The sequence below is a fragment of the Lampris incognitus genome, chromosome 2, assembly GCF_029633865.1.
Source record: "Lampris incognitus isolate fLamInc1 chromosome 2, fLamInc1.hap2, whole genome shotgun sequence".
NCBI lineage: Eukaryota > Metazoa > Chordata > Actinopteri > Lampriformes > Lampridae > Lampris > Lampris incognitus.
In genome coordinates, this window is record NC_079212.1 from 27,190,078 (window position 1) to 27,215,077 (window position 25,000).

Genomic DNA, 25,000 nt, shown 5'->3' on the forward strand with positions numbered 1-25,000 from the left:
GAAGACAGCCAACAAGGTTTGTAGCACAATGAAGGACCCCCACACACACCACCCTCAACTCAATTTCTATTGATCCTCACTGCCTGCCTTTCCCTGTCCATGTTTGGGTTTAGTGCAAAAGAGCCCATTGCACTGGGTATTTGCTTTAGTTAATTGGATTCTGACAGTGATTCAATATCATGTTTTAGACAATGAAAATGTGTCAAGCTACTTGCTTTGTGGAATGAAAATCATCCTATTAATTTATAACTTATTGTAGCTCATCTTTGTTTTCCTATTCCTCTGACATGGGTAGGAGAGATTGTCAGATTTCCCATTAAGTCTGAGAGGATTTAGATAAAAAGGAAAGGAGCTGTATCTTTATAATCAAACGTTACAAAGAGTAGCAAGACCTTGAAAACAGGCAAGGATCACATTTGATGGTGATGTGCAGGCTAACCATTAAATCTGGCCTAATGAACTTGCCAAATATTGCTAATGGACTATTCTGATTATTTTCTCTGCTTGTTCCTGCCATTTTAATGGGTGGGTTGACTAATTAATTCATTATCTAAAAATGCAAATGAGGTCTGCAAGCCTGAGCAGTGTTCAATTGCCTATACCTCTTATGTACTTTTCAGCAGATGCATGGCCTAATGTTTTCTGTATTGACCAATATTTTATGAAAGTCCCTTTGTTTCCCAATTTAGAACCATAAAATGTAATTGGAATGTAATGATAACATGACTGTGTGTGTGTGTGTGTGTATGTATATATATATATACACACACACACACGCTCAATATATAGTACACTTTACACTTCGTATAAAATACATTTTGAGTAAATCAGTCAGGCCATAAAAATCCAAGTGTAAACAGACACAAGATGCATCGAGAAAGGTGTGGAAACCACCTACGGATGTGGTTTAAGCAATCAGATTTAAATCCTTTGTGTGTGTTTGTATGTGTGTGTGTGTGTGTGTTTATATATCTGTCTATCTATCTCTCTCGCTCGCTCTCTCTCTCTCTCTCTCTCTCTCTCTATATATATATATATACATGTGTATATATATACATATGTGTATGTGTATATATATATATGTAAACCCTGATTTAAAAATGCATTATTATTGCTTTTACGGCCTCTCTTAAGCGTTTCCAATTACAATCCTATGATCGCATCATTGATCGGTTTACGATATCCGGGATACTTTGACCGTTAAGCAGCTCGCTTACTGATGCAGTTACCAAACACATCTTAACCCCGCGGGCTGCCATCAATCAGCGGTCCTATTGGTGTTCCTTTGTCCCGACGATAATTTGAATCCAGTCCATGTTTTTGTTTCGCTCGGGGTTTTTTTTTGTTTTTTTTTTTCCTCGTGTGGTGGGGGAGGAAGGGGTAATTCTCCTTCACTAGTGTCTGGATAAAGAAAGACTAGGTCAGCCATGTGGATGCGTCTGTCGAACAGCTGAAGGGGGTTACAGAGACGGAGGGAGCGATAGGGAGAACCTGGAGAGAGAGACAGACAGAGAGCGAGCGAGAGAGAGCGTGTGTGTGCGTGAATAAAAAGGACTAAGCGAGCAGGGGGGAGGAGGAGGAGGTGTGTGTGTGTGTGTGTGTGCGCGCGCGCGCGCGCGTGTGTGTGTGTGGGGAAAGGAAGCGGAGCCTGTAAACGGCGAACTCACTGATTTCCTCCCCTCGAACTACACACCGCTGTGTACTTTTCATGTGGCCACTATCGGGGAGCAACAACACGGCGAAAGGGAATAGAAGCTGCCGGCTGTGTTCAGGGGAGAGCGCCTCGGTGATTTGTACGTGAATATATATTAATATACATATATACACACACACAGACACACACATACACACACATATATAAATCTATATATATGTGTGTGTATGTGTGTGTGTGTGTGTTTGTGTATCGGTAAAGTGACACCGTCTTTTGTTGAGGCAAGTGTGCGTTCGTCTCCCTCCGGTTGGGCAGCGGCTTTAAAGGATAAAGTGTCCGTGTTCGTATTGTTCAGAAACCGGTTCTTGGGATTTGGCCCGGGACACCAGGACCGGGACTTCAGCGGGTCATCCCGGGCAAGGATTGCTTTTTGAAGTTGTTTTGCAGCAGTCTCGGAACTCTAGAATCACCAGACTGGCGGGTGAGTAGTTGAATGCAAAAAAAAAATTGGGAGGGGACGGGGGTGAAGGGGTGGGGGGTAAGGAGGGGGCAACAATGTGTGTGTGTGTGGGGGGGGGGGTAAAGAGATGGAATTTTGGCTGTTGTAATGATTAAAGGCAAGAGCTGCACTCACAACTTCAAGTTAAGAGTGTTGTAATTTTGATGATAGACCGAACAGGAAGCGCGTGTGACCTCAAGTCAAACCTTTTTCCTTTTTTGTGTGTGTGTGTGAGTGTGTGAGTGCTCCAGTGAGCTGAAAGTTGGCCGCATTGTTGTAAAACTTGGCTGTTCCACTGTGCGCTCTCTGTATTGTGCAGCGCAGACCTTCAAGCAACCCCCATGACCTAGCAAGCAGCATTTCAACTGCCAGTGGTTCATAAATGAGGATTGTTGAGCAAACGGTGGGATTAGATGACAACGCAGGAGCACTGCAACCACTTATCATTACTGTAGTTACACTTTTAAAACATTTGTGTGTGTGACCAAGCCAGCCTGAAGAAAAAGTTGGTTTTGACAGGGAAGAGATGTTGAAATGGACCTTGATGAGTCAGTAACTCATAAACTTTGGGGGGAATTCCCCAAGTTTCACATAAAGGATTTGCTGTTGGATTTATAGCCAAGCTCATGTCATAAATTGATTATTGGCCTGTAATAGTGGAAAGTAGTTGACTGCTTTTGAAAGATGGACAGGGTGCTGTGTGGGAGACCAGCAGGACCAGTTGCAATCTGTTGGACCACCAAATTAACTTGACTTTACCTCTTCAGCACCCCAGAGGCCATGAACTCTGGCCTAAGCACATGCAGCTCAGTGATGTGTGCCTGATGTTAAAAAGAGCATAGGGGACTGGCTGGTGAGGGGGGTGGGGCCATCCAAGGGATTTGAAAGCAGACTACAGTCATTTGTCTCATAGGCAGATTATCTGATGTTTTCCAGCAGTAGTAATAGGGGGGTGCTTGTTTGCTCAAATCTCTGTAAAATTGGTCATAGTAAATCTTCATGTGACTACAGTCAGTAGCTCAATCCTTAGGGCATTTGGGCACAAAGATAGCTCCAGCCCTGCAACCAGAGTGAAATCAGGGAAGGGAGAAGCAGTGGTTTCCTTCATCTCAATCATATATAAACAGTTTCTTTCCCCCACGCCAAGTCTCCTTGCTTTTCTGTATAGCTATTACATGGAATCAGATGTTACTTCTCTTATTGTAAGGAGCTAATCTCTACCATGCCCAGCTTCCTTTGGCATACTTTGTCCCCAGTTAGCTTAGAAATGACCTCTAGCTTTAATGATTCAGATGTGATTAATCCACTCCAGTGGGATGCCACTGCCTGGGCTAATGCACAGAGAAAGGACTGCAGATAATGGATGATGAGGCAACTAAAAAGGACATTTTGGACCTCCAGAATGCGCTCAAACTACATTTATACCATGCAAACAATGCAAATATAAGTCATTTTTATAATGCCTGAGGCGGAGTTATGTTTGAAAAGCTCACCATGGTAGACCTTGTTTTTGCTTTAACTGAGTTCAAAGATACGGCAAAGAATGACTCGCAGATTAACTCTTTGAACTGTAAAGTGAGTCTTTTCAGGGTTCTCTACTCTGATGAGGAGTGACACAGATCCATTTCATTTGGTCCAGCTGCTTGTCTTTGATTTTAGCTATCATTAACAAATGGAGTATAAAGATGTTAAGGAGGAGAGCCTCCACCTGCTCCCTTATTGGTGGTTTGTTACTTTTCAAGGGCGGGTGGAGTCAAGAGTACTTTCTAGTCATACGGGGGTAACATGAGGCTCTTGCTTGGTGATTGGTTGATTTGCTGGAACTGTGACGTTACCGCTTGCCACAGGCCAACTCATTTTTTTCACAATGAAACCAAATTGTTCTGTTGTTTTGCAGTCATTGAGGGTTGCTCTTTTATATGAGCGGTTGTCCAAAATGACCATGTAAGTAGTCTGACTGCAAACATTGCTGTTGTTTTTGGGGCAGTATCATATATTTCAGGTCAGCATATTTGGCAATCTGTAAAAACTCAATGCACACTCCCACACGGTGAAACTGGACTTGAAATACTCACTTCCGAGTAAAAGACAACATTTCGAATTGAAGATTTTCTTTTCACCCTCCAGAGGTAGGACATCTGTTTAGTCTCACTACTGTGGATTGAATTAGAGCAGAAGTGGTCAATCCTCTTAATGGAGTTGTACACAAGAGCTGGAGCTGAGCTGCAGCGAGGGATTTGTACACGAGGAATAAGCGCCAAACATTTTACAATAAGGCCGCCTGCAGATGAAAAGATAGAAGCCTAAGTCTTAATTATGTATAGGCTGCTATTATACTCTCTGTATCATTGCACATCGTCTCCATTTGCAGTGCACCATGCCCATGTTTGTGTGGAAATGAAATCCGATGTGTAATTTGATCCCAGTCTGGCTATGCTGCCTGTGTTGTCGATCTGTGTTCACGCTGGAAAGCATAGTAGTGCTGTGAGTCACCTCTCATTGCAAACACAAATCTTGCCACCAACAGGGTAAGGATTGCTCGTAAGCATTCATCACACACACATAACGTACACACACCGTGCACACACACCGCATGTGTATGAGTCTCACCTCTGAGGAATCTGAGGGGCGAAAGCTGGATCAAAGAGACTGTCTCTGACCTAACAGAGAGAGTGAGGGGAAAATAAAAAAAGAAAGAAAGAGAGAGTAGCGGTTGGTGGAATGGGATGGTAACGGCTGCCTTGTTGCTCCGAGGCAGCTCAGTGTTTGACAGGGCATTGGAAAAATGTTATTTAATCTGCTCGCACCTGATGGCTCTCACAGGCATCACACCATGCTGTTGTCTCCAAACCTCTTCTCCCTCTATCTTGGTGGAATAGTTTCTCGCTTTGTGTGTTTGTGTGTGTGTGTGTGTATGAGTTGTTTTAACATGCATGATGCAGTGCATGGAGAATCAGAGAAAGGCAAATTGCAATAGGAGCAATTTTGGCGGCCTCCCCTTTTTTTTCAGATGACTTTGCCTTTTAAGGGTTGTAAAGGTCACCTTTCCTTTTAGGTAACAGCCTAAATGACCCAACTGTATTTTGTGTTACACAGAAATGACTGAGTTGTTATTGTAATAGGCGCTGTGAATGAGAACAGATGTAATTTTTCAACCAATACAGAAAGACTTAATGCAACGCATTCTTCAACAGTTGACCAGGTCTAACCATTTAGGGCGGTTTAATATGAACACCCTGGATTTTTGACCATCTGATCGTGGCTTTCACTGCATAACTCAACCCCCCATCCCCCTAAGGGTAACCATAGCTGACAGCCCCCTTTCCATCTCTCAGCCTCACAATACGGAAATCTGAGACCTGTCTGGCCATAAAGGCACGTGGAAAATCAATGGGAAGACATGGCTTCAAAACTATTGTTGCGCCCCCCCCCCCTTTTTTTTTTCTTTTTTTTTTGCAGAACCGCTAGCAATCTGCTTGAGTCCCTATTCTTTGATTCTTCAGATGGATCTCATTTCTATATGGAAGGGACTAGTTTAGCTTGTCAATCCCTGACCTGTTGTCCTTGTTGGAAATCTTGTAGCGGTGATTTATTCAGCATATATTAACCACAGATTGACACAGGAGATACGAAATGGTGGTAGCACAGCCAAGGAGGCAGTACCCTCTGGTGGGTGACAACTGAAATGGGGAGCAATGAAGGAGTGGAGGGGCGCTTCTTCTATTTGTCAGAGTTTCCTCTAATTCTTGCATGCATGGAGGAAGAATACTGCTATGTTTAATTAACATAAACCTCAGGAGCCAATGAATTGTGGGGAATCGGGATAATTGAAAATACAGCCTATCTCACCCCCCCCCTCGCTCTGCCTGTACATCCTTAAAGCAGCTCAGCCCATTGGAGGGCACTTTCACACATGTTAAGTGGGGGACATCTGGCCTTGTTAATTCAGTGCATGGTCATAAAGTGGAATGGCGGTCCCCACAGGGCCGCCTTCGTTGCTTGTTCCAAACACTGTCAGATGAAGCCTGTTTGTCCTCACTGCCTCTATGTCCTCGCTGTTTGACTGCCCCCTCCAACACTGGCATTCACAGTAGCAAAAGAGCTTTGACAAGCATGCTTTTCACAATCCTGTCATGAAATTTAAACACCGATGCTGATCGCTATCCCAGAAGTGTGAGGGAGATAAAGTGACAGTACATAAATGCTGAAATATGTGCTGAGTTGATGTGCCAGAATATATATAAAATTGCTTATCGTAAAGCTGTTATGTATAATTTTATTGACCAGTCTTAATTTTAATTTCTTTAATACAACAAGGCAGGATGGTGGGATAGCCAGTCTCCATTCAAACACTGGAATTTTAGTGTATAACCACACCCACACCCGAGCCTCTTTTTTTCCCCCTTTAGAAATATCATTCAGCGACTCTGGATATCAATTGTCTGTGTCCATTTAGTGCTACATGGTGAGTGTGTTGTCAGGCTCTATATTCTGTGTATCCATCTAATGTCCCTGCTTCGTCAGGAGTGGAAACAAATAATCGAGTGACAGCAGAGGGGAAGCAGGCGTGCTGCGTTTTCATTTCCTATATTAGCAAGTAAACATTTAATGTGTATAAATGTATCACAGCTTTATTTATGCATAGAATCTGCTGTTAAGTCTGAATTATACATTAGGCAATGAATAATGCATCAGTGCCGTTCCTTAATGATTACTTGCCAGGCAGCGAATGGTAATATTTGCTGATAAATTTGCCCATTGATCTTGCCTGTGTTTAACTAGTTGTGTGGAGATAGTATTTCGCCCCATTTTGCATGTGCGTTTTCGTCAAGGATGTAATGAAAAGCAAGCTAAGTGTCTGTGTTTTGTGAAGAATGAGATGTCTTTCAAAATGAGCAAGCCAGCCCTAAGGAATTGATTTAATAAGGTTACCTTTTGAATTCTCTGAGCATACACTACTCAGTGCTTGCACCAGCTCTCACTGCAGACATTGCCTCTCAAAGATCTTAGTAAGGTTTATGTTTACATATGGTTCTCTTCTTAGGCTCCTTTAAGATGAGTTGTTTTCCCTTAGAACTCTGCAGATCAATGTCTAATTATACAGTTTTACCTTTCACGTCGGTTTGCAGCCTTCACACAGCAGAATGGATTGCAGTTGCTTTAACCGCAGACTGCAGACAGTGTCTTGTGTGTTGGTGACTTTGCCAGTGCATACATAGCACACAACAAAAACCTCTTCTTTATTGGCACAGCCCTTAACAACCAGGCTAAAGCAGATTATTGACACATTAGCCATATAACTCAGTGAGACTAGTGTTGCCTAAGCCTCTAAGCGTATCCTGTTACTGCACAGATATATTGCTTGTCCACACAATGAGAAAATATTGACTTGTTGTCACTCACTCATTTGATTAGTCTTTTGGGGTGATTCTGCTTTTCATTTGTCGCCCTGGCAACATAAACGGGAAAACACAGCGACGGCTTCATTCCATCCAGTAATGAAGCACTGGAGCGTTGCAGACTATCACATCTGGAAAACCTCTCTCTAAGCAGGAACAAATGTCTTTATCACTCATGGTGTATCATTGGCACTCGTCAGCTCAGCTAGTATCCGCAAAAAGCCAGCATTTGACGGCCTCTTTGCAAACATTGCAGCTGTGTCGTGGTGTTGTAGCCTAACAATTCCACTTTGATTCTGCTGCTTGGTTGACTGAGATTTATCTGTGTATTGAGCCCAGAGTGGGGGCAAGCTATTGCATTACCTTTGTCTGCGACAAGGCCAGCTCGCTCAAAAGCAGCCTGCTGCCATGTAGACGCTAGGTCATAATGAAAGCCCCTTCTATTTAATCCAGTCAGATTCATCAGTGGCCTCGTTCATCCAAAAAATAATGAGGTTGAAGGTGAGGGCTGCTCTAGGCGGCATGTAGGGAAATGATCTCTGTGAACTGGCAAACCACTCTAGTCTTTTTTGCTAAAAAGACTTGCTAATGACTAGACAGGATGTGTGTCAGTGCTTTAAGTTAACTAGCGCTAATTCAGAGAAAGATCTAATGGACTTGATTGTCAAGAGGAGTACTGACAGACAGTCAGAGAGACCTGTGTGAGGGTGGAAGGGTTAGAGGGGGTAATTGTTTTTGCTGGCGGTGTTTCTCTCTGGAAAGGATGACTGCACAACTGAGATATGTAAACAAGGAGAAACTGAAAGGCAAAATGCCAATACCTTGTCTGTTTCCTCCCTGTCAACCCAAGATGAAACAAAATCTCCAAAGCTGTGCGCAGACATTCTTCTGATTCGGCTTGACAATACAAACTGGTCTCTGCACGGCAAAGCATTTCAAACATGCAAATGTTAAGAATGTGTGGGGTGTTGAGGAAATGATTGACTACCACGGCACACTGAAGGATGGCTGGAGAGTTAAAGACAACAGATGCACAAAATGTTTGATTCTGTTTATTGGAGCATGACACTCAGTTTATTCATGCTAGACAATGATGCTCACGCTCTCTCATAAACACCCAGCCAGTCATCTGATCTTCAGTGACATTTAACACATTTGCAGTATTAACTTAACGTTTATACATTCATGCTAACCTCATATCGCTTTGGGTGTCTCATGCCTGGTGTCCTAGTCACACACTTCATGCGGCTTCGGTCTGGTTTTTTTTTTTTTCTACAGGAAGGTTATATTGCTTATCAGGTTGGGAGCAGGATAGACTACCCCCATATTTGTTTGTTTGATAAATAACAAACCTCAGCTACTCAGGTCTGTGCCAGTGTGAGAGAAATTACCATGCTACAGTGAGCTGTCGCTGCCGTTCTGATAAAGAGCAACTGTATTTCTCCACTGGTAAGCAATCAGGTTCGCCAGCACATGGTCTTCTGGGTTAGCAAGTGAGTCAGCATCAGGGCAAGACCGGACATCTGTCTGCTAGTGATCTACAACATCCACAATCCCTCCTACAGACTGTCAGCTTTGGCACTCTACCAGTGCACTGGTTGCTATAGCATACCCAACCACCCGCAACACTGGCTTATCTAGCTCGCATAACAAACACAGAGCTCACAGAGGGTGGAAACCAGTGGGGCACACAGCAACAAGAGACCTTAAGGGTTACCCTGCCATCATAGCTCCACTTCAAAATGGAGTCCTTTTGTCCCGAGATTGTTGGGAAGGGCGTCATAGTGAGGTAGCAGCACATCATCCTCATCCTCGAACACACTCGTGCTCAGTCTCTCCTCCTGCCTGTGGAGGAGATCCTCTGGCTGATAAGGCTTCACAAAGAAAGGTATTCCTCTGGGACGTTGTTGAGGGATTGCTACAGTTCTGCTGTGTGTGATTAAAGGAACACTTGTAGATAATCCTTTTGAATAAACGGTTCTTTGTTGTTGTGGTGGGGCTGGAGGAGTGGGGTGAGTGAGCCAGAAAAAAACGCCCCAGATTTGGATTTTTAAATGCTTATCACCTCGGCATGATCCGCCACTCTGCTTAGATAAATATTTAATGACGGTGTGGCTGAAATAGAGCTGTTACAGACTGCTGGTGAGAAATGGAGCTTCTATTTATAAGAGCCCATACTGTTCCATAAAGTAATGGCATTGGTAGACAGCCCAAAGTTATTAGTGTGGTATGAAAGCAGAACGTAGTGTGGTGTGAAAGCAGAATGTGTGCGCGTGTGTGTGTGTGTGTGTGTGTGTGTGTGTGTGTGTGTTAATGTTAGTATATGCCCTACAGCCTTTGAGCCTGCCCGATCATTCATGGCAGCCAGTGGTGAGTAAAGAGTGTGTGTTTGTGGAGTTCTCATTCTTTTCTTACTGCTGCAGTGATGTGGAGAAAAGAAATACACTCAGTCTGTTATTGAGTGTCTGCTCATGAATCCTTGATGTGTATGTGTGTCTGAGAGGGAGAGAGAGAGAAAAGAGAAACTGCGTTGGAAAACACAATTGTTAATATACAGCAGTGATCCTATCAGGCACAATTTGCTTCCACGATATCCCTAAGCAAAACAGCTGTAAATTTGCCCTCTACTACCCCAGTTGTGCCCTATTTCCCTTCACATCCTTTTTTACCCTCTGGGTTCTTGTTTTATGTCATTTGAGTCATGAAAAATTGATTGTGAAGGCTTGCATCAGTGGCTGCTGCAATGGAGTGATCACACCAGATTTGAATGTCAAAACCCTACACAAACGTATTCACACGGCATAGTTGATCTGGATCAATATGGCAGTTTATCAAGTAGCTAGATTTACTTTGCTGGCCTTACTCTCACATATTCGAGCAAATGGAACCTACATTTGCAGCGATTTGCAGCTTGGCTTTTAGTTTCTTGGCTCGGATTATGAAGTGAATGCAGTATCGGGGCTCAAGTGTTGCACAGCTCATTTAAACACTGATCTGGTTTTGCACTTGATTCATCCTGTTTACTCATTACATAATAGCTGTGGCAAAAGCAATTATGGTCTACTTTCAAGCACCTTGCTTTTGGTCTCTCTGCGGTCTTCTGTCATTTCACTGGTGCTGTTGAAGCCCCTTGGCTTTCTATCAGTTTGCTGAGTGGCATGCACTAACATCTTGCCTTTTTGCCTTGGAAATAGGTGGGCAAATAAGGCAGAGTCCTTGAAACACTTCCTATCTCTACTATTGGATTACCAGCTGCCTCCCCAGGCCTCATCTGCCCAAATGAGTCCGAAGATCAATTGAGCTCTTGGTGCAAAGCTAATTCGATCAGGACTGGCTTTGCTGCTGCTGATCAGAGTTTTTTTTATTTCTAGATTTTTATTTTCTGTCTTTGACACACACACACACACACACACACACACACACACACACACACACAAATCAAGTCTATTCCATTTCTAATAACTCATATTTTCAGCTGCTCCAGATCCCATAAATATCATTTAAAAGAGATTTCATATTCATTATTGAATTGTCAGGTTGGCCCGCTGAGAAGAGGTGCAGAGATAGGAGCGGTGAACCGCTGTGTAAAGTGATCTGGCCAGTTTTGCTGAGTGTTGCAAGAATGCTGCTTTTTTTCTCCAGCAGGGCAACTGGCATCATAAATAAGCTAAGAGTATGTTTTTAGAGTGATGAGGTGTCTCCCGCTTTGACGGTGAGCAGAGAAAAAGGGGTTGAAGGGCATATTGACCCTCTTGTTCTGGAAAGCGAAAAGCAGACTCTCCAGTGCCCCCCTTGTTCCCCATTAATTATTGTTTGATGCTAATAAAGGATGGGGGATGGGGGCCTGTTATGAAACATAATTATTAATTGCAGCGTTTTTCCTCTCTGAGCCTGCCCCCCCACCCCCTCCCACCATGCTTGCTGAGGATGAGGCCAGAGCTTTCAGTTTAGTGCAGCAGGCAAAGATGTCCCCTCAGCCTTTTAAGGAGGGGACAGGAGGGAGCAGGATGAAGGGCGCCATTTGCCCGTGTGATATATGAGGAGAGACAGCAGTATGTAAGGAGCTGCTGAAAGAGAGAAAGGAGAAGGTCAGAGAACATAACACAGCATATAGTCTGACCTAGACTACCAATACAGTTGCTCAGCACTAGCACTGTTTGTTTTGTCATGCGTGTGTGTGTGTGTGTGTGTGTGTGTGTGTGTGGGTGTGGGTGTGGGTGTGGGTGCGGGTGCGTGTGTGTGTGTGTGTGTGTGTGTGTGTGTGTGTGTGTGTGTGTGTGTGTGTGTGTGTGTGTGTGTGTGTGTGTGTGTGTGTGTGTGTTGAGTGTCAGTGGCCTACACATTTTAGATTGACATGTGAATACACATGGATGAATGAAGCTCAATGGGAAATTGCTCTCGCTGGCTTTTTTTTCTTTTTAAAGCTTGTCGATGCAGCAGAAAGCCATTTTAATAAGGTTGGAGCCTTTTTGACTTCCACCCGGTGTGCCATTGAGGCTTTTTACACAGCCTTTTCCAGGCGGGAACGTTGTACCATAAAGCCGCTTCGCCGTTCTATGTAATGCTGGGATCAGACTACACGTTTTTAGGCCAATTTTGACACAATTTTGTAGTTGCCATCAAATTTCCAATATCAGTAGGGCGTCCGGGTAGTGTTGCGGTCTAGTCCGTTGCCTACCAGCATGGGGATCTCCGGTTCAAATCCCCATGATACCTCCGGCTTGGTCGGGCGTCCCTACAGACACAACTTGGCCATGTCTGCGGGTGGGAAGTCAGATGTGGGTATATGTCCTGGTCGCTGCACTAGCACCTCCTCTGGTTGATGGGGGCGCCTGTTCGGGGAGGAGGGGGAACTGGGGGGAATAGCGTGATTCTCCCACGTGCTACGTCACTGTCAGGTGAAAAGAAGCGGCTGGCGACTCCACATATATCGGAGGAGGCATGGGGTAGTCTGCAGCCCTCCCCGGATTGACAGAGGAGGCGGAGCAGCGACCGGGACGACTCAGAAAATAGGGTAATTGGCCAAGTACAATTGGGGAGAAAAGAAAGGGGGGGGGGATCCAAAAAAGAAAAAAAACATTTCCAGCATCGGGCCCAAATGTCATGAACAATGAACAAGTGTCTTTACCCCAAGTAATGTGACATAATTGAAGAACAGAGATGTGACACCTGGGACGCCCCACGACACACCAACGAAAATTTACCATGTCAGAATTATTTGCATTTTCCTGCCTAGTCTGACATTTCCTATGACGTGTTCCTTGATGTTGACCAGTAGGATGACAGAGTGCTCTCTGGCACACATATGTAAACATGGCAAAGAGATGCTGCTGTTGCTGCTGTCAGGTGGAATGACAAAACTGAGGAAAGATTCGTTGAGCAGTGGCAACACTACCCCTGTCTTTTTTGACGTTTCCTCAAGAGAGAGGACCATGACAGAGTCAAAAAAGACTGGCTAAGTGTTGGTGAGAAATGGTTAAGGTATGTTAGCTAGTTAAGCTATGCTAGGTTATCATTCCCCGGTAGCACTAGCCGCAATAGTGTACACAATGGTTTTATTCTTTTTCGTTTCAGAACACAAGACTGCCAGCATCACACATAGGGTTTCTGTAGCCATGCTTGACAATTTCTTGACACCTCCTCCCCGACGACCGATGAAGTTGTGCAAGATCGTGAAAGGCAGCATACCATGATTGGTCGGGGTCATACTTGTAGTGTTGCCAATCTCCCTGCCAAGATGCGGCAAGAATTTATGGCACTATGATTGCCTAATCTGACGTGACCATCGTGAAAGACAAAAATATCGTGTAGTCTGATCCTGGCTTAAAAGGTGCAAACACGGAATGGGGGGGGGGGGTCATTGTTGTTCCGGCGTTAAGCCAGCAGCGGGGGTAATCACAAAGTGGAATCAGTGTCTGTGTTCAAGGGACAACAGGCAGGACAGGACAGCCAACACTGTTGTACTACACATCACGCCGCCTCTGCTTCCAGAATGCCGGCATGCTATGTAAAATCACACACTGGGGCGCCTTTATGCCACATTTGTTTGGTTCAGTGTAAGAGAACAAAGCCGGCATAAAGACGGGTCTTCATTACGGCAGTATTGCGGGATCTCTGTTAAAATGACTGTTGTGATGGCAGAGACACTGGAGGCTGATCTCCTATGCATGAGCACAGCATATGGTGTGCTTAAACACTGTAGAGGCAGGGGATTAGTCAACGATTGTGTGGCATAACATTGTTGTAATGGTGTGGTGTTCAAGGGTGTGAAGAGCTAAGATCTGCCTCCACACCATATAGACTTCCAAATACTGGGGAAAAAAATATCCCTGAGATCAAATTTTATTCATTATTTTCTATTTTTTCAAAGGATGTTAATGACTCGGGCTGCGCTTAAGTAACCCGGTCATTGTCATTAATGGCCCCCAAGTAAGAGCTCTGAGGAGTAGGATTCAGTTTGGCTGCCATGGTCAAAGCTTAACATTAACATTCCAAGAATATCTGAGGCTTATTCACTGCAACCGAGTCCAGTGGCCGTCTCTGTTCACCTTCAGTTTAAAAAAAATGGTGGCAGGCCTCTCCTCTGTCGGAGCTATTTTGTGTGTTTCAAGGTATTCTTATTGCAGCATTGTTGTTGCACAGTGAAGGATGCAATATTTGATCAAATGTATCACAGTTGTTATGTGCAATGAAATGATGAAAAATAAGCAGTCTGTGTTAGCTGGAGGCAGAGCACACTATCAGTTGGGGATCAAGTCTCCATTTCACACATGAATGGGCAGACTTAATCTGTAGGTTGCTACTGTACACGGTTTAGGAGCCAGCCTGTCCTCTCCCACTCAGTCAAATGATGGTTGTTCTTGGACCTATACCTCATGTTTTTAGTGAACAGCTGGCATTTCTGTCCCCAAATATAAATTTTGGTGAATGCACAAAGGCATGTTTGTGGTTTGCAGTACATTTGCCCCATGCGGATCCACTTCTTAAAATCGTTTCAACATTTTTTTCAGGTACTATAGCCTACTTGTGTGTGTTTGTGAGAGCATGTGTGTGTGGTCTATATGTTTGTGGGTATGTGTTGGGCGCACTAAAACACTACTGCTGAAAGAGGCCCAGTCCCAGTCACTGCATGTTTTATGAGCTGTCTTGAGAGGATATGGTAGCCCTGAAAGTCAGATCCTGCTCGTTCCAGCAGCCCCACCCACCCCCTCTCCTTCCTCCCCTTTGCATTTTTGTTGGGAGGAGGGGGCAGCAAAAAATGCATTCAGAATCAGGCAATATTTACACCATGGACTTGTCTGTGGCTGTAGTTTAAATAGCATGGCTGGCTGCACAGAGGCCTCACAGACTCATGATTCATATTATTCCCTTCATGTGCACTGCAGAGGGTGCTTTCGCTCCCCTCCTTGGATCCCTAGCCCACACCACTGAAATGGTGGGTGACAAGACTAAATGCTACGCTGAATATTCCACTCCCCCAGTCGTCTCTCCCGCTGACTGCTTTCTAAGTCCACCTCTTCCCAGAGCAAACAAATCTCCAACAGCAGAATGTTCACTCACAGTGTCTATTTGCAGTGTTTACACATTGACTTCTGAGTTGCTGCGCTGGTGGTGAGAGCCCATGCTGAAATTAGCAGGGAGGGTAGCAGACAAAGAGAGATGTTATGCTAAAAAGACCAGTTCCTTTTTTTTTTTCTCCCAAAACAGACATGATGGTGGGTTAGGTGGTGGTTAGCTGTTGCAGGAAAGGCGACTGCCTTTGAAACAAAAGCTCGCCGTAATTAGAGGTAATACCATCCTATGGTATCAAGGGGTGGAGGAGTTTTTAGCCTGGGCTGTTGTGAGCGTTTGAATAGAAGAAACCCCCCCCCCCCGACTATCTGTTTAGGGGATGGACCAGAGGGTGCTACCATATAGCTAAATAATTAAGGCAGAAAAAATGGTTTTTGCATGCTGACGTAATAGCTTTGTTGAAGGAAACTCTTGTTGAAGACATCCTTCAACACCCCTGCTGGCCCACGTTGTCAGTTTAAAACCTCAGAGCTGTCTTATCTGTCACTCTAATCTATTTATGTTAGTTTTCCTCCGTGTTGGCGCGTCACTCTGTATGGCATAGTCGTTAGGGTAGCTGGAGGATGTAGGGCAGCCTTATGAATACATTCCCCCTTCTCACATTCTCATTTAGATTACAAGCTAGAACCGAATTGATTGATAGGATCATCAGGCTGATAGGCAGATCGGGGAAGATGAGAAGAGATTGCAGAAGATCACTCGAAATGATATGTGGTTAAGGACTGAAATATTTACATTTCAAGAGTCCTTTTGTTGTAATGAAGACACATAAAAAGATCTAGATTTGGTACAAAATTATAAATATTTTTACCCAATAGTGGGATGTTAGCTTTATTTGAAAGCAAATCCCTATCTGTTGTTTCAGTCAAAAACCATATACTTGCTAACCCTGAAATGGATATTTTTCATTTTTCAGTGATGAAATGTTAGGAGTTATGTACACAGTAAATCATTTGTCAGTGCATGTGTAGTTCATTGTGTCCCCAGTGTGTATTTACATCTTGTCTGACCTCAGTCTTACCTTTTGGATAAATTTCATTACAATATAATTCACCAAAAAATGAATTATCATTGTCTCTCCAGAGGCAAAAATTGCTAGAAAGCCCTTCAGATCAGGCACTTCATTCACAGTGGAAAAAACAGCAACTCCTATCTAAAGAAAATTTGAATTAAGAGCCAGAATCATGATGGTAGTGTCTGCCCGTTGCATGCCTCACGTTCTCCAGCTTCTCTCTTATCATTGACACATGGAGAAATCCTCTAGTGGACTGCCCACGATTACATTTCTCAAGAGTGTCTCATTTAGAGGGAAAAGGGACCAGCGACAATGAAAAACCCTTCCATTTCCCCACAGGAGCTGTGTCAAAACATGATGTCTGATGAAGCAGCCAGAGGAGCCAAGATGGCCTTCAGCTCTGCTCTGGACAGACATACATGGGAGCCTGAGAGGCACTGTGTCTTGATGTAGCTGGTATTAGGCTGTGAAATGAAGTCCTGCTCACAAGCCCTGTAGATAATAGACATCCTGGGCTGTGGAGTAGCCCCCTCAGGGCCATTTGGAGCTCACACAGAGAGCACACAAACAGCAAATAAAGGAGGATTTAGCCTTCTTTTGGAGATGGAGTCGGGGCTTAGGCCCTGTTGAGCACACCGTCTGATCCCTATGGCTATGGCTGACTGTACCTGTGGCCACTGGACAGAGAATAGGTTTAGCCTTGTGGCTATTATTTAGTTGAAAAAAGGCATGCTCTTGTTTGGCAAGAGAGATGTTGTTAGCCGTCAAGGCTAATCTTTGTAGGCAACGGTTATTCTTTGTTTTGCCATTGGTGTCATTGTGCATGAAAATCTGGCTGTGCACAAGCTTTTTACCAGGGGAGTATTGAGGCAGGTTTAAATGTTGGTGTTTGAAAGCCCCAAACTATCTTTGCTTGAGCACGCCTCTTACCTAGTGAACTAACCCTGGATGCCAGCTAAAAATAGAGCCTTTGTGAACACAGTTTTTAGCAGAGGGGAAAGATGTGGTTACTCATCAGAGGATAGAAGAAACAAGGGGAGCAGACAAGTGTCTTTGCCCTGCCAATGCAAACCAAAGCAGAAAAGGGCTCGGAGACTGAAGTGGGCTTTGATTTCACCAGGTAAGACAAAACAGGCAGGGTTCAGAGACCGCAGAGAATCCCATATGTAGTGGCTCAACCCCTGCCTCCAGCTGAGCCTTTCAATGTGCTGTTTTTCCTGGGGGGGGGGGGGGTTGGATGGCAGCTTAGATTAGATCGCATTGAGTAACGCATTGGAGCTGACGAAAAGCTGCAATGGCTCGACATCACCAGAGTTAGGCTACACGCAGCGCCAAGGATTCGGCTGGTTTATTCGGATCAATTTGAGTCACCCCTTATTGTTAATAACCCTGTGTGTACTCATGCTAATATTGTTCTCCACTAATCTGCATTCATGCGGGTATTTCATTCAATCCCTTTGCAAAGACTGCTCTAAATCCTTGCCAATCATATTCTGCTACTTCATAATTCTGCGATTCAATGCACCATGAATGACTTGAATCTTGCCCCCTAAAAATTAGTGGTTTGCCAGGCTGGTTTTAATGGTTGTTAGGTTTTTCTCCACATTTAGATGTAGACTTGTCATATCTCTAGTAATTGATGTACAATATGCTAAAGGAATTCATGTAGAGCATTTTGAAATGTATAGCTCATACTTAGCTGGCAGGGGAGATACCATGATCAAGAAATGTATAGCTCAACGTAATCAATTACTAACATTGGGGGGGGGGCTCTTACAGCTTTGTCCTGCCGTAAATCTACCCAAGCAAACCCTGCCAATTTGGATGTTTATCCTTAGACAGGGTTTGATTGAAACCACAGAGATGAACATGTATTTGGGTGAATGTGGGAGTAATTGGAATGAATAAAACATGGCTCTTTTAAAAAACCCTGTTGGGTAAAGAGGGAGAAAGCAAGAAAGGGAAAAGCAGTGTTTAGCAACAGAGACCTGCTGTGTGGCCATTGTGGGGGATGATGTGTTAATCAAGCCACAAACTGTGGTTTTTCAGGCCAGAGGTCTCATTTAAAAAGGCAGAGAAAAGAAAAATGTATTTGTGCAGGGCCCCACTGGCTGCTGGCCCTTGATTCTATTTCTGTAATGTAAATGGTGGATTAGGTGCCATTGGCTGAGACAAAACCTCCTAGCCACTCTTCAGCCACTGCTCCCCCCAATTTTTCCATTAAGACAGCTGGTATCTTTCAAAGGGTTCTGGCCCAAGTGATTGATGTGTAATAGCTCCAAGCCTCACCTGCCCACTCATGGGGTTATTCATCGGCACTGGTTTCAACTGAGCACTTTGTTTCTCTGCAAGTGTGGGAGGAGAGCCTTCTCTCTCGCTCTGTCTGTTTCTCTGTCTGTCCTTCTCTTTCAACCATCAATACATTTTGACTTTTTATTGCCACAATACAACTACCTGGCTTCACACTGAGTCTTTTTGTTCACTTGTTTTATTTTTTTGTCAGCTTGCAAGTTGCTGCAACAACATCAGCTTAGATGCTGGAACATATGACTGCATAATGACTCGTATTTCAATTTGAATTCTTGCTCAATTGATTACGTTCACAGCAAACTGATCATGAAATAAAACTCATCACTGTGACGAAGTCACACCAATGAAATAGCTTTACAATGAACAAGCTCATTAAAAATGCAGGACTAGGGAAAGCATAGTGATGTAAAGTGTGTCCAGATGCAGGCTAACGAGACCTGGATTATAAAGGTGCTCATGGAGGCTTGCAGCAGCCCGCAACATCAAAGAAAAATGGGCTCGCCCTCCATTTGCAACAATTCCGAGTCCTCGTTGCTTTCCATGGAAGAGGCTTATGTTACTGATTAGAGGAGAGAAGAGGTGCTTAGCTCACACACCGACTCTGGCAGCCCCCAGGATTAGAGCTGTGCTATCAAATGATACCTCCGTCAATATTTTCATGTTCCTCACACCTCTAAGACATGCTGCTGGATATGGATACCAGAAAGGGGGGGGTATGTACATTGACATGCTGTCGAGATCCTGCAAGTGTGTGTGTACGTGTGGGTGGGAGTGCCTGCATGAATGTGTGTGTGTGCACGCGCGCGTGTGCTGGCAGCCCAGCAGTCGCCGTGGTAACTCATCATTAGGTGATTAATAGGGCTGTGACGAGACTGTGGTTTAATCAGGCCCGGTGTTTGTGTTGAAGCCAATGACAAGAGCAGCTGCCCTGTCAGTTGGTGTCTGTTCATGAGATGACAGCCCTTGCCGCCAAGGAGCGCCGTTGTCAAACACACCCTGCCTTGTTTGTGTGTGTGTGTGTGTTTGTGTGCGCGCGCATGTGCGCGCGCACGCGCCCTTGCTCATACCCTTTCTTCGGTCTTCCTTCCAGCCTCCCAGCACTCTTTACCTCTTTCACCCTCTTGCTCCCCCTCTCTCTCTCTCTCTCTCTCTCTCTCTCTCTCTCTCAATAAACACTCATCTCCTCAGACACGCTGCATAATTTTCACTTGAAGCCTGGCTCCTGCTTTCTCTCACTTGCTCTCAATCCTTCTCTCCTTTCCTCTCTCCCTCATTTTGGCTGCTGTTGTAGCCGTGGTAACAGAGGTGTTGATGCCAGGTTTGGCCCCTCTGGTGGCTGTAATAGCTATTTCAAGTTAATCTGTAGTTGGTGGGGGGGGGGGGGCAAACACTGGCAAGTAAGTGAGAAGCATCCTTTGTAGGCCTCCTGTGTGGGGGGCAGTGTAGTGCAGGCAGCATGGTGCTAAGGCTCTGCCCACTTCTGTGTTTATGGACGATTTCGTCATGACCAGAGAAAGGTGGTTGCCAGTCGGCTTTGAGTGAATGATGATAGCTGAAAATGGCAGAGGACTCGGCACGGCAAATCACTGGCATGCCTCTTCTCCCCCTCTTCTCTCCCCGCCAGCGGATTGCTGTGTTCTCCCCTCCAGAGCTGTCACTTCACATTAACATGGCAATGACTGTCAGCCAGGGCAGAGAGCTAGGGTTGAGTGCAGTCCAGCCAGACAACACACACACACACACACACACACACACACACTGATGAGTAAAACGGAGCATAGTGTCATCACAGCTGCTCACCAGAGAAGCAACCTAGCTTGTGTTGTCATTGGACTGAATGCTGGATCTTTTCCATTGTATTTTACATTGTAGAAGAGGAGCTGTGTTGAAAAGCACCCTCTCATAGGAATCTCACAGCCTGCAAGCTTCATATCCTCAACCAAAGTGCAGCACAGCCTCAAAGAAAATTGCTAATACAGTCAGGAATCCCCTTTAGGTCATTGTCTGAGAAATAAATGCAGTGCTTGTCTTGTTTTCCCTCCCACACTCGCTTCTTCGTCTTCATAACCCTCTCTCTCACCCGCTCTCTGAAATGAGGCAAATAGACTCGAGCAAGGGGTTTGAAGGTTGTGTTCTTTTGATAGAGCTGCTCAGTGCTCTCTAGAGTATACATGGCTGTGGAGGGGAGCGCCAACAATTACTCTGAGGTTAAGGAGAGCCAGCACAGCTTACTGCCTGACTTCCAGGAGCTAATCTCTCAACTTTCCTCATCCACAAGATATTTTTCTGCCGTTAAATGACCTTTTTTTCCTCACCAAATGGACCTACAGTGCAATTATTTTAATGGTTATTGACTCGGCCTAATGCTAATTGTCCTCTCTCTCTCTCTCTCTCTCTCTCTCTCTCTCTCTCTCTCTCTCTCTCTCTCTCTCTCTCTCTCTCTCTCTCTCTCTCTCTCTCTCTCTCTCTCTCTCTCTCTCTCTCTCTCTTTGTCTGCAGCTCTTCTGAAACACTGGGGTTGTTGGTGTGGCCAAATTTTCCCTGGATTTGACTAGTAAATTCAGAAGACTGAAGCCCAGGCTCACAGTCTACCTTTCACGGAGGCCCAGCCGTGAGAGGACTGAGGAAGGCACGTGGCGGATCATGACGGCCGACAAAGAGAAGGAAAGGGAGAAGGAGAGGGACAGGGACAGAGACAGAGACCGGGACAAGAGGGAGGTTGCTGGAAAGTCCCGTCGGCAGGACGTGGACCGGGCCGATCGAGAGAGTGAGAGCTCCAGGCCCCGGCGCAGCTGCACGCTGGAGGGTGGGGCCAAGAACTACGCCGAGAGTGAGCACAGCGAGGACGAGGACAATGACAATGGCAGCACAGGTGGAGGCAGCGGCACAGCAGAGGAGGCCGGCAAGAAGGGCAAGAAGAAGACCCCCAAGAAGAAGTCACGCTATGAACGCACAGAGAATGGAGAGATCACCTCTTTCATCACAGAAGATGACGTTGTTTACAGACCCGGAGGTAAGTCCTGGCCATGAGCCTTATTTTCTGCCAAGCACCACAGTGACCCACAAGTATTCTGGATGCTATTTTTTTATACCCCATTTGCCCAAGTAATACAATTTAAGGCATCCCTATAAACTTTGCTTTATCTCATATTACCCTCAAAGAACTTGTTTGAACAGACCAAATATTTTATTTTCTCTCTGGCCTATTTCCTTGTTTAAAAAAATAGTCCTTTCCTGCTCAACGTACTTCGGGTGAGCTTCCAATGGTTTGGAGATTCTCCCAAGGAGGAGAAGTACTTCCTTAATTCACAGGCATATGGATGACACAATCGATCCCATGTTGACTCTGTCCCTCCTTTGTCTCAGGCTAAGTCAATAAAGCGAAGTAGTCGTTCGCTAGATGATGCAAAGGTGGCGACAGCTGTAGTTATGATTTCCTCCCAACTGCAGGTGATTCATATCGAAAGTATCCTAGGTCTCCTGGGGGCCAAGAAATTCTCGAGCTTCCTGGAGAGACATCTGAATCACAGTACAGTGTCTTCACTGTGTCAGAGAAGTGAGACTAAAAAGAGAGCTAACCTTTTCTTGGCTGTAAACATGGCCTTTTTTCACCCACTGTTTTAGAAATTGGTTGTACAAGGCAGGAAGGGGGCTTTCAACACTCACTGTTGAAGGGAAGCAAGGTTGGCTAGCTCTGGGTTTGAGTGTGTGTGTGTGCATGTGTGTGTGTGCGTGTGTGTGTGTGTTAGTTTGTTTGTGTGTGTGCTTGCGTACACTCGTGTCTGCTCTCTCTGCTGTAGATCAGTGCTAGCTCCCTGCATCTAAATCATGGCTGCTATGTCTATTCATTTATCTAGCAGCCAGAGAAAGGTCAAGTAGTATGTGGGGAGGGTGCTCCACATTGCTTGGGTATTTAATGGGAAGATGTAGGAAATTACAGCCTGTGTGCTCGGTTATCTTCTTTCCTAAGTCATCCCCACGCACATGCACAAAACCCATCTCCCACCCCACCCCCGTCTTGCGGCTAAAGAGAAGTCTTCACCAGTGCACTAAAACATGCAGACACTCACCCCACACTACCATTCCACTAGTTTAATCTTGTTGGCCACATTATCTTTGTATTGTTATCAGTGGAAGTCCTCAAGTAAGCAGCCTCTTGAAACCAAAGCCTGTTTCTCATTCCTTCTCTCTTGTTTTCTGTCTCTTCTGTCATAGACCGCATTGAAGCTTATTCTTATATTCACTCTGCATTTCATGTTTAATAGAGAGCACACCACCACTTTGTCTCACAGTCAGCCATGCAGAGAGGGGGGAATAGAGTATGTGTGCTGGTGAGGATTGAGGGGGGCAGTCACTTAGCTCAATGAAACATTCAAAAGGCACATAAACAATGTCAACCGTCTTGGTGGATTTAGTCTCGCTTAGTCAGACCTATCGCCACACTTTGCTTTAGCGCTGCACCAGTGCTGGAGGAAGGTCTGACTGAACCCATCATTCTGGTATAGGGGAAAAAAACACTCTGGCTTGTTTGTGTTTCTATAAACCAGTCACAATCGTCTTGGACGGTGCTAAGCCCAGGATGCAGTTATGAAAATGGTAGCTCGTAGATAGCGTTAGGGGAGGAGAATTCTGACTGAAATAGTCATCCACTGGCAGGTTTATACCTAAAGCCTACTACCTGTGAGTCAGACTATGGTGGATTAGACTTGCCGGATGTTTATATTTACACATCTGAGTAAAAGGCAAAGCCAAGCGGCTGGTTGATGGGGAGATATTTTGGCGTCTAGATGTCTTCTCTTCCAATAAGTCTGACAGGGCTAGTGTGTCCTGAGCGTTGCTAACACTATATAATCTGGAGCTGCTGGATTGATTGGGGTTAGAGATGGACTAGGATGGCAGTTTTCATGGTCCAGCTTCAATCACCACCAGTGCCAGTAGTACGATGACTTGAAATTTTACCTTTTATTGTCAACAGAGATCCTCAAGCCCAGCCACTGACCTCCTGCTGTCTCTTCTGCTTATTGTTAAAGTGATCAGCTGTGTGTGTGTGTATGTGTGTGTGTGTGTGTGTGTGTGTGTGTGTGTGTGTGTGTGTGTGTGTGTGTGTGTGTGTTCAGTGCACTTTTCCCCTACACCTCCTGCCTGGTCACTAGCAGCTACCCTCTTGCAATCAGAGTTGATGTGCACAGCTTAGGCAGGCACAAAGCCTGCGATGGATTATGCTTTGCTAAATGTTAAATCCCTTTATACCCGTCTAGTGACACACAATATGTAAAACTGACCACCCTAGGAGAGGGATTTACGCCACCGCGCACACGAGGAGAGGGTGCAAGAGGGTCATCAGGTGCAGGGGGGGGGATGGGGGCAAAGGAAAAAAATGTCAATCCAAGATACCTTTTTAATTGCTTTTGTCACAAAGAGCCTGACAAACATGAAGGCCTAGCTAGCACATTGCAGCGATAAGGACTAAGCTAGTATGGAAAACTCTACTCACACCAAATCCCAGATCTCCTCCCGACACCCACCATCTTTCTGCTCAGACTTTTCTGTTGCTGGAAGCTGGGAGTAGGCGACTTGGTGCAAATTGATTGGATGTGGATTGGAAGGAGAAGTGCAGCCAGCCAATAGTGGGGCCTGTTCCTAGATCTGTCGTCACCGCTGTTTTAATCACAGTGTGTCTTGTGATGATGGCTGGGGGAGCGCCATCCAGACTATTTGTATGGTCAGCCGCATGGTTGGATGGTCTGGTGAGGCGATGGTAGACCTGACTAATCAATCAGCACCCTGTGGCTGAGCTTTGCTTCCTCCCCAAGCCAGGTCAGGCCAGATGCCCCCAAGTGCTATTCCAATACTCTCAACACTCAGCACCCTCACCCCAACCTCCAACACAAACACCCACACTCGCATACATAAACACAAAGACACGTACACACAAACTCCACATTATAGATCCCCTCTCAAGAGATTATAAACACCGCCATAGGGGGATCAATAGGAGACACCCCACCACCACTGAGACACACAAACACACTAGCCGTGCATGTATACATGCACACACACACACACACACACACACACAAAATAACTACGCTTCTAACAAACACAGTATCACAACAAACACACACATTGAACTAACACACAAAGTCAGCCTAACCTAACACATGCACACGCACGTGTGCTCGTGCACACACATACACACACACACACACAAAATAACTTAAGCTTCTAACAAACACGCAGTATCACAACAAACACACAAAGTCAGCCTAACCTAACACACACACACACACACACACACACACACACACACACACAGAAATGTACAGAGATGGGTAACCTGTCTTTCAGCTGCAGCTCACTCAGCTATGCTGCTCATCCATTCTCTCCGCTGCAGTATGGCTCTCCTTGGTGCTGCAGGCGGCTGGCTGCCATAGCACGTCTCCTTCCCTTCTAACTGGCTGGCCTGTTTAAAATGGAGAAAGAACTAATGGAAACCACCTGCTGTCCCTGCTTCCTCTCGCTGTCTTTCTCTCCCAGTCTCACACAACATG

General features: G+C 45.2%; 1 protein-coding gene across 1 annotated transcript in view; it reads left to right on the forward strand.

Annotated features, from left to right (window-relative positions):
- Nucleotides 1–1,788: 1,788 nt before the first annotated feature.
- Nucleotides 1,789–25,000, forward strand: part of LOC130106716 (arginine-glutamic acid dipeptide repeats protein-like) — a 33,676-nt gene continuing 10,464 nt past the window's right edge. The window contains exons 1-2 of the mRNA XM_056272941.1: nt 1,789–2,135; nt 20,949–21,462. Of these exons, the coding sequence (XP_056128916.1) occupies nt 21,093–21,462 (370 nt within the window). The 5' untranslated portion in view covers nt 1,789–2,135; nt 20,949–21,092. The remainder of the gene's footprint in view (nt 2,136–20,948; nt 21,463–25,000) is intronic.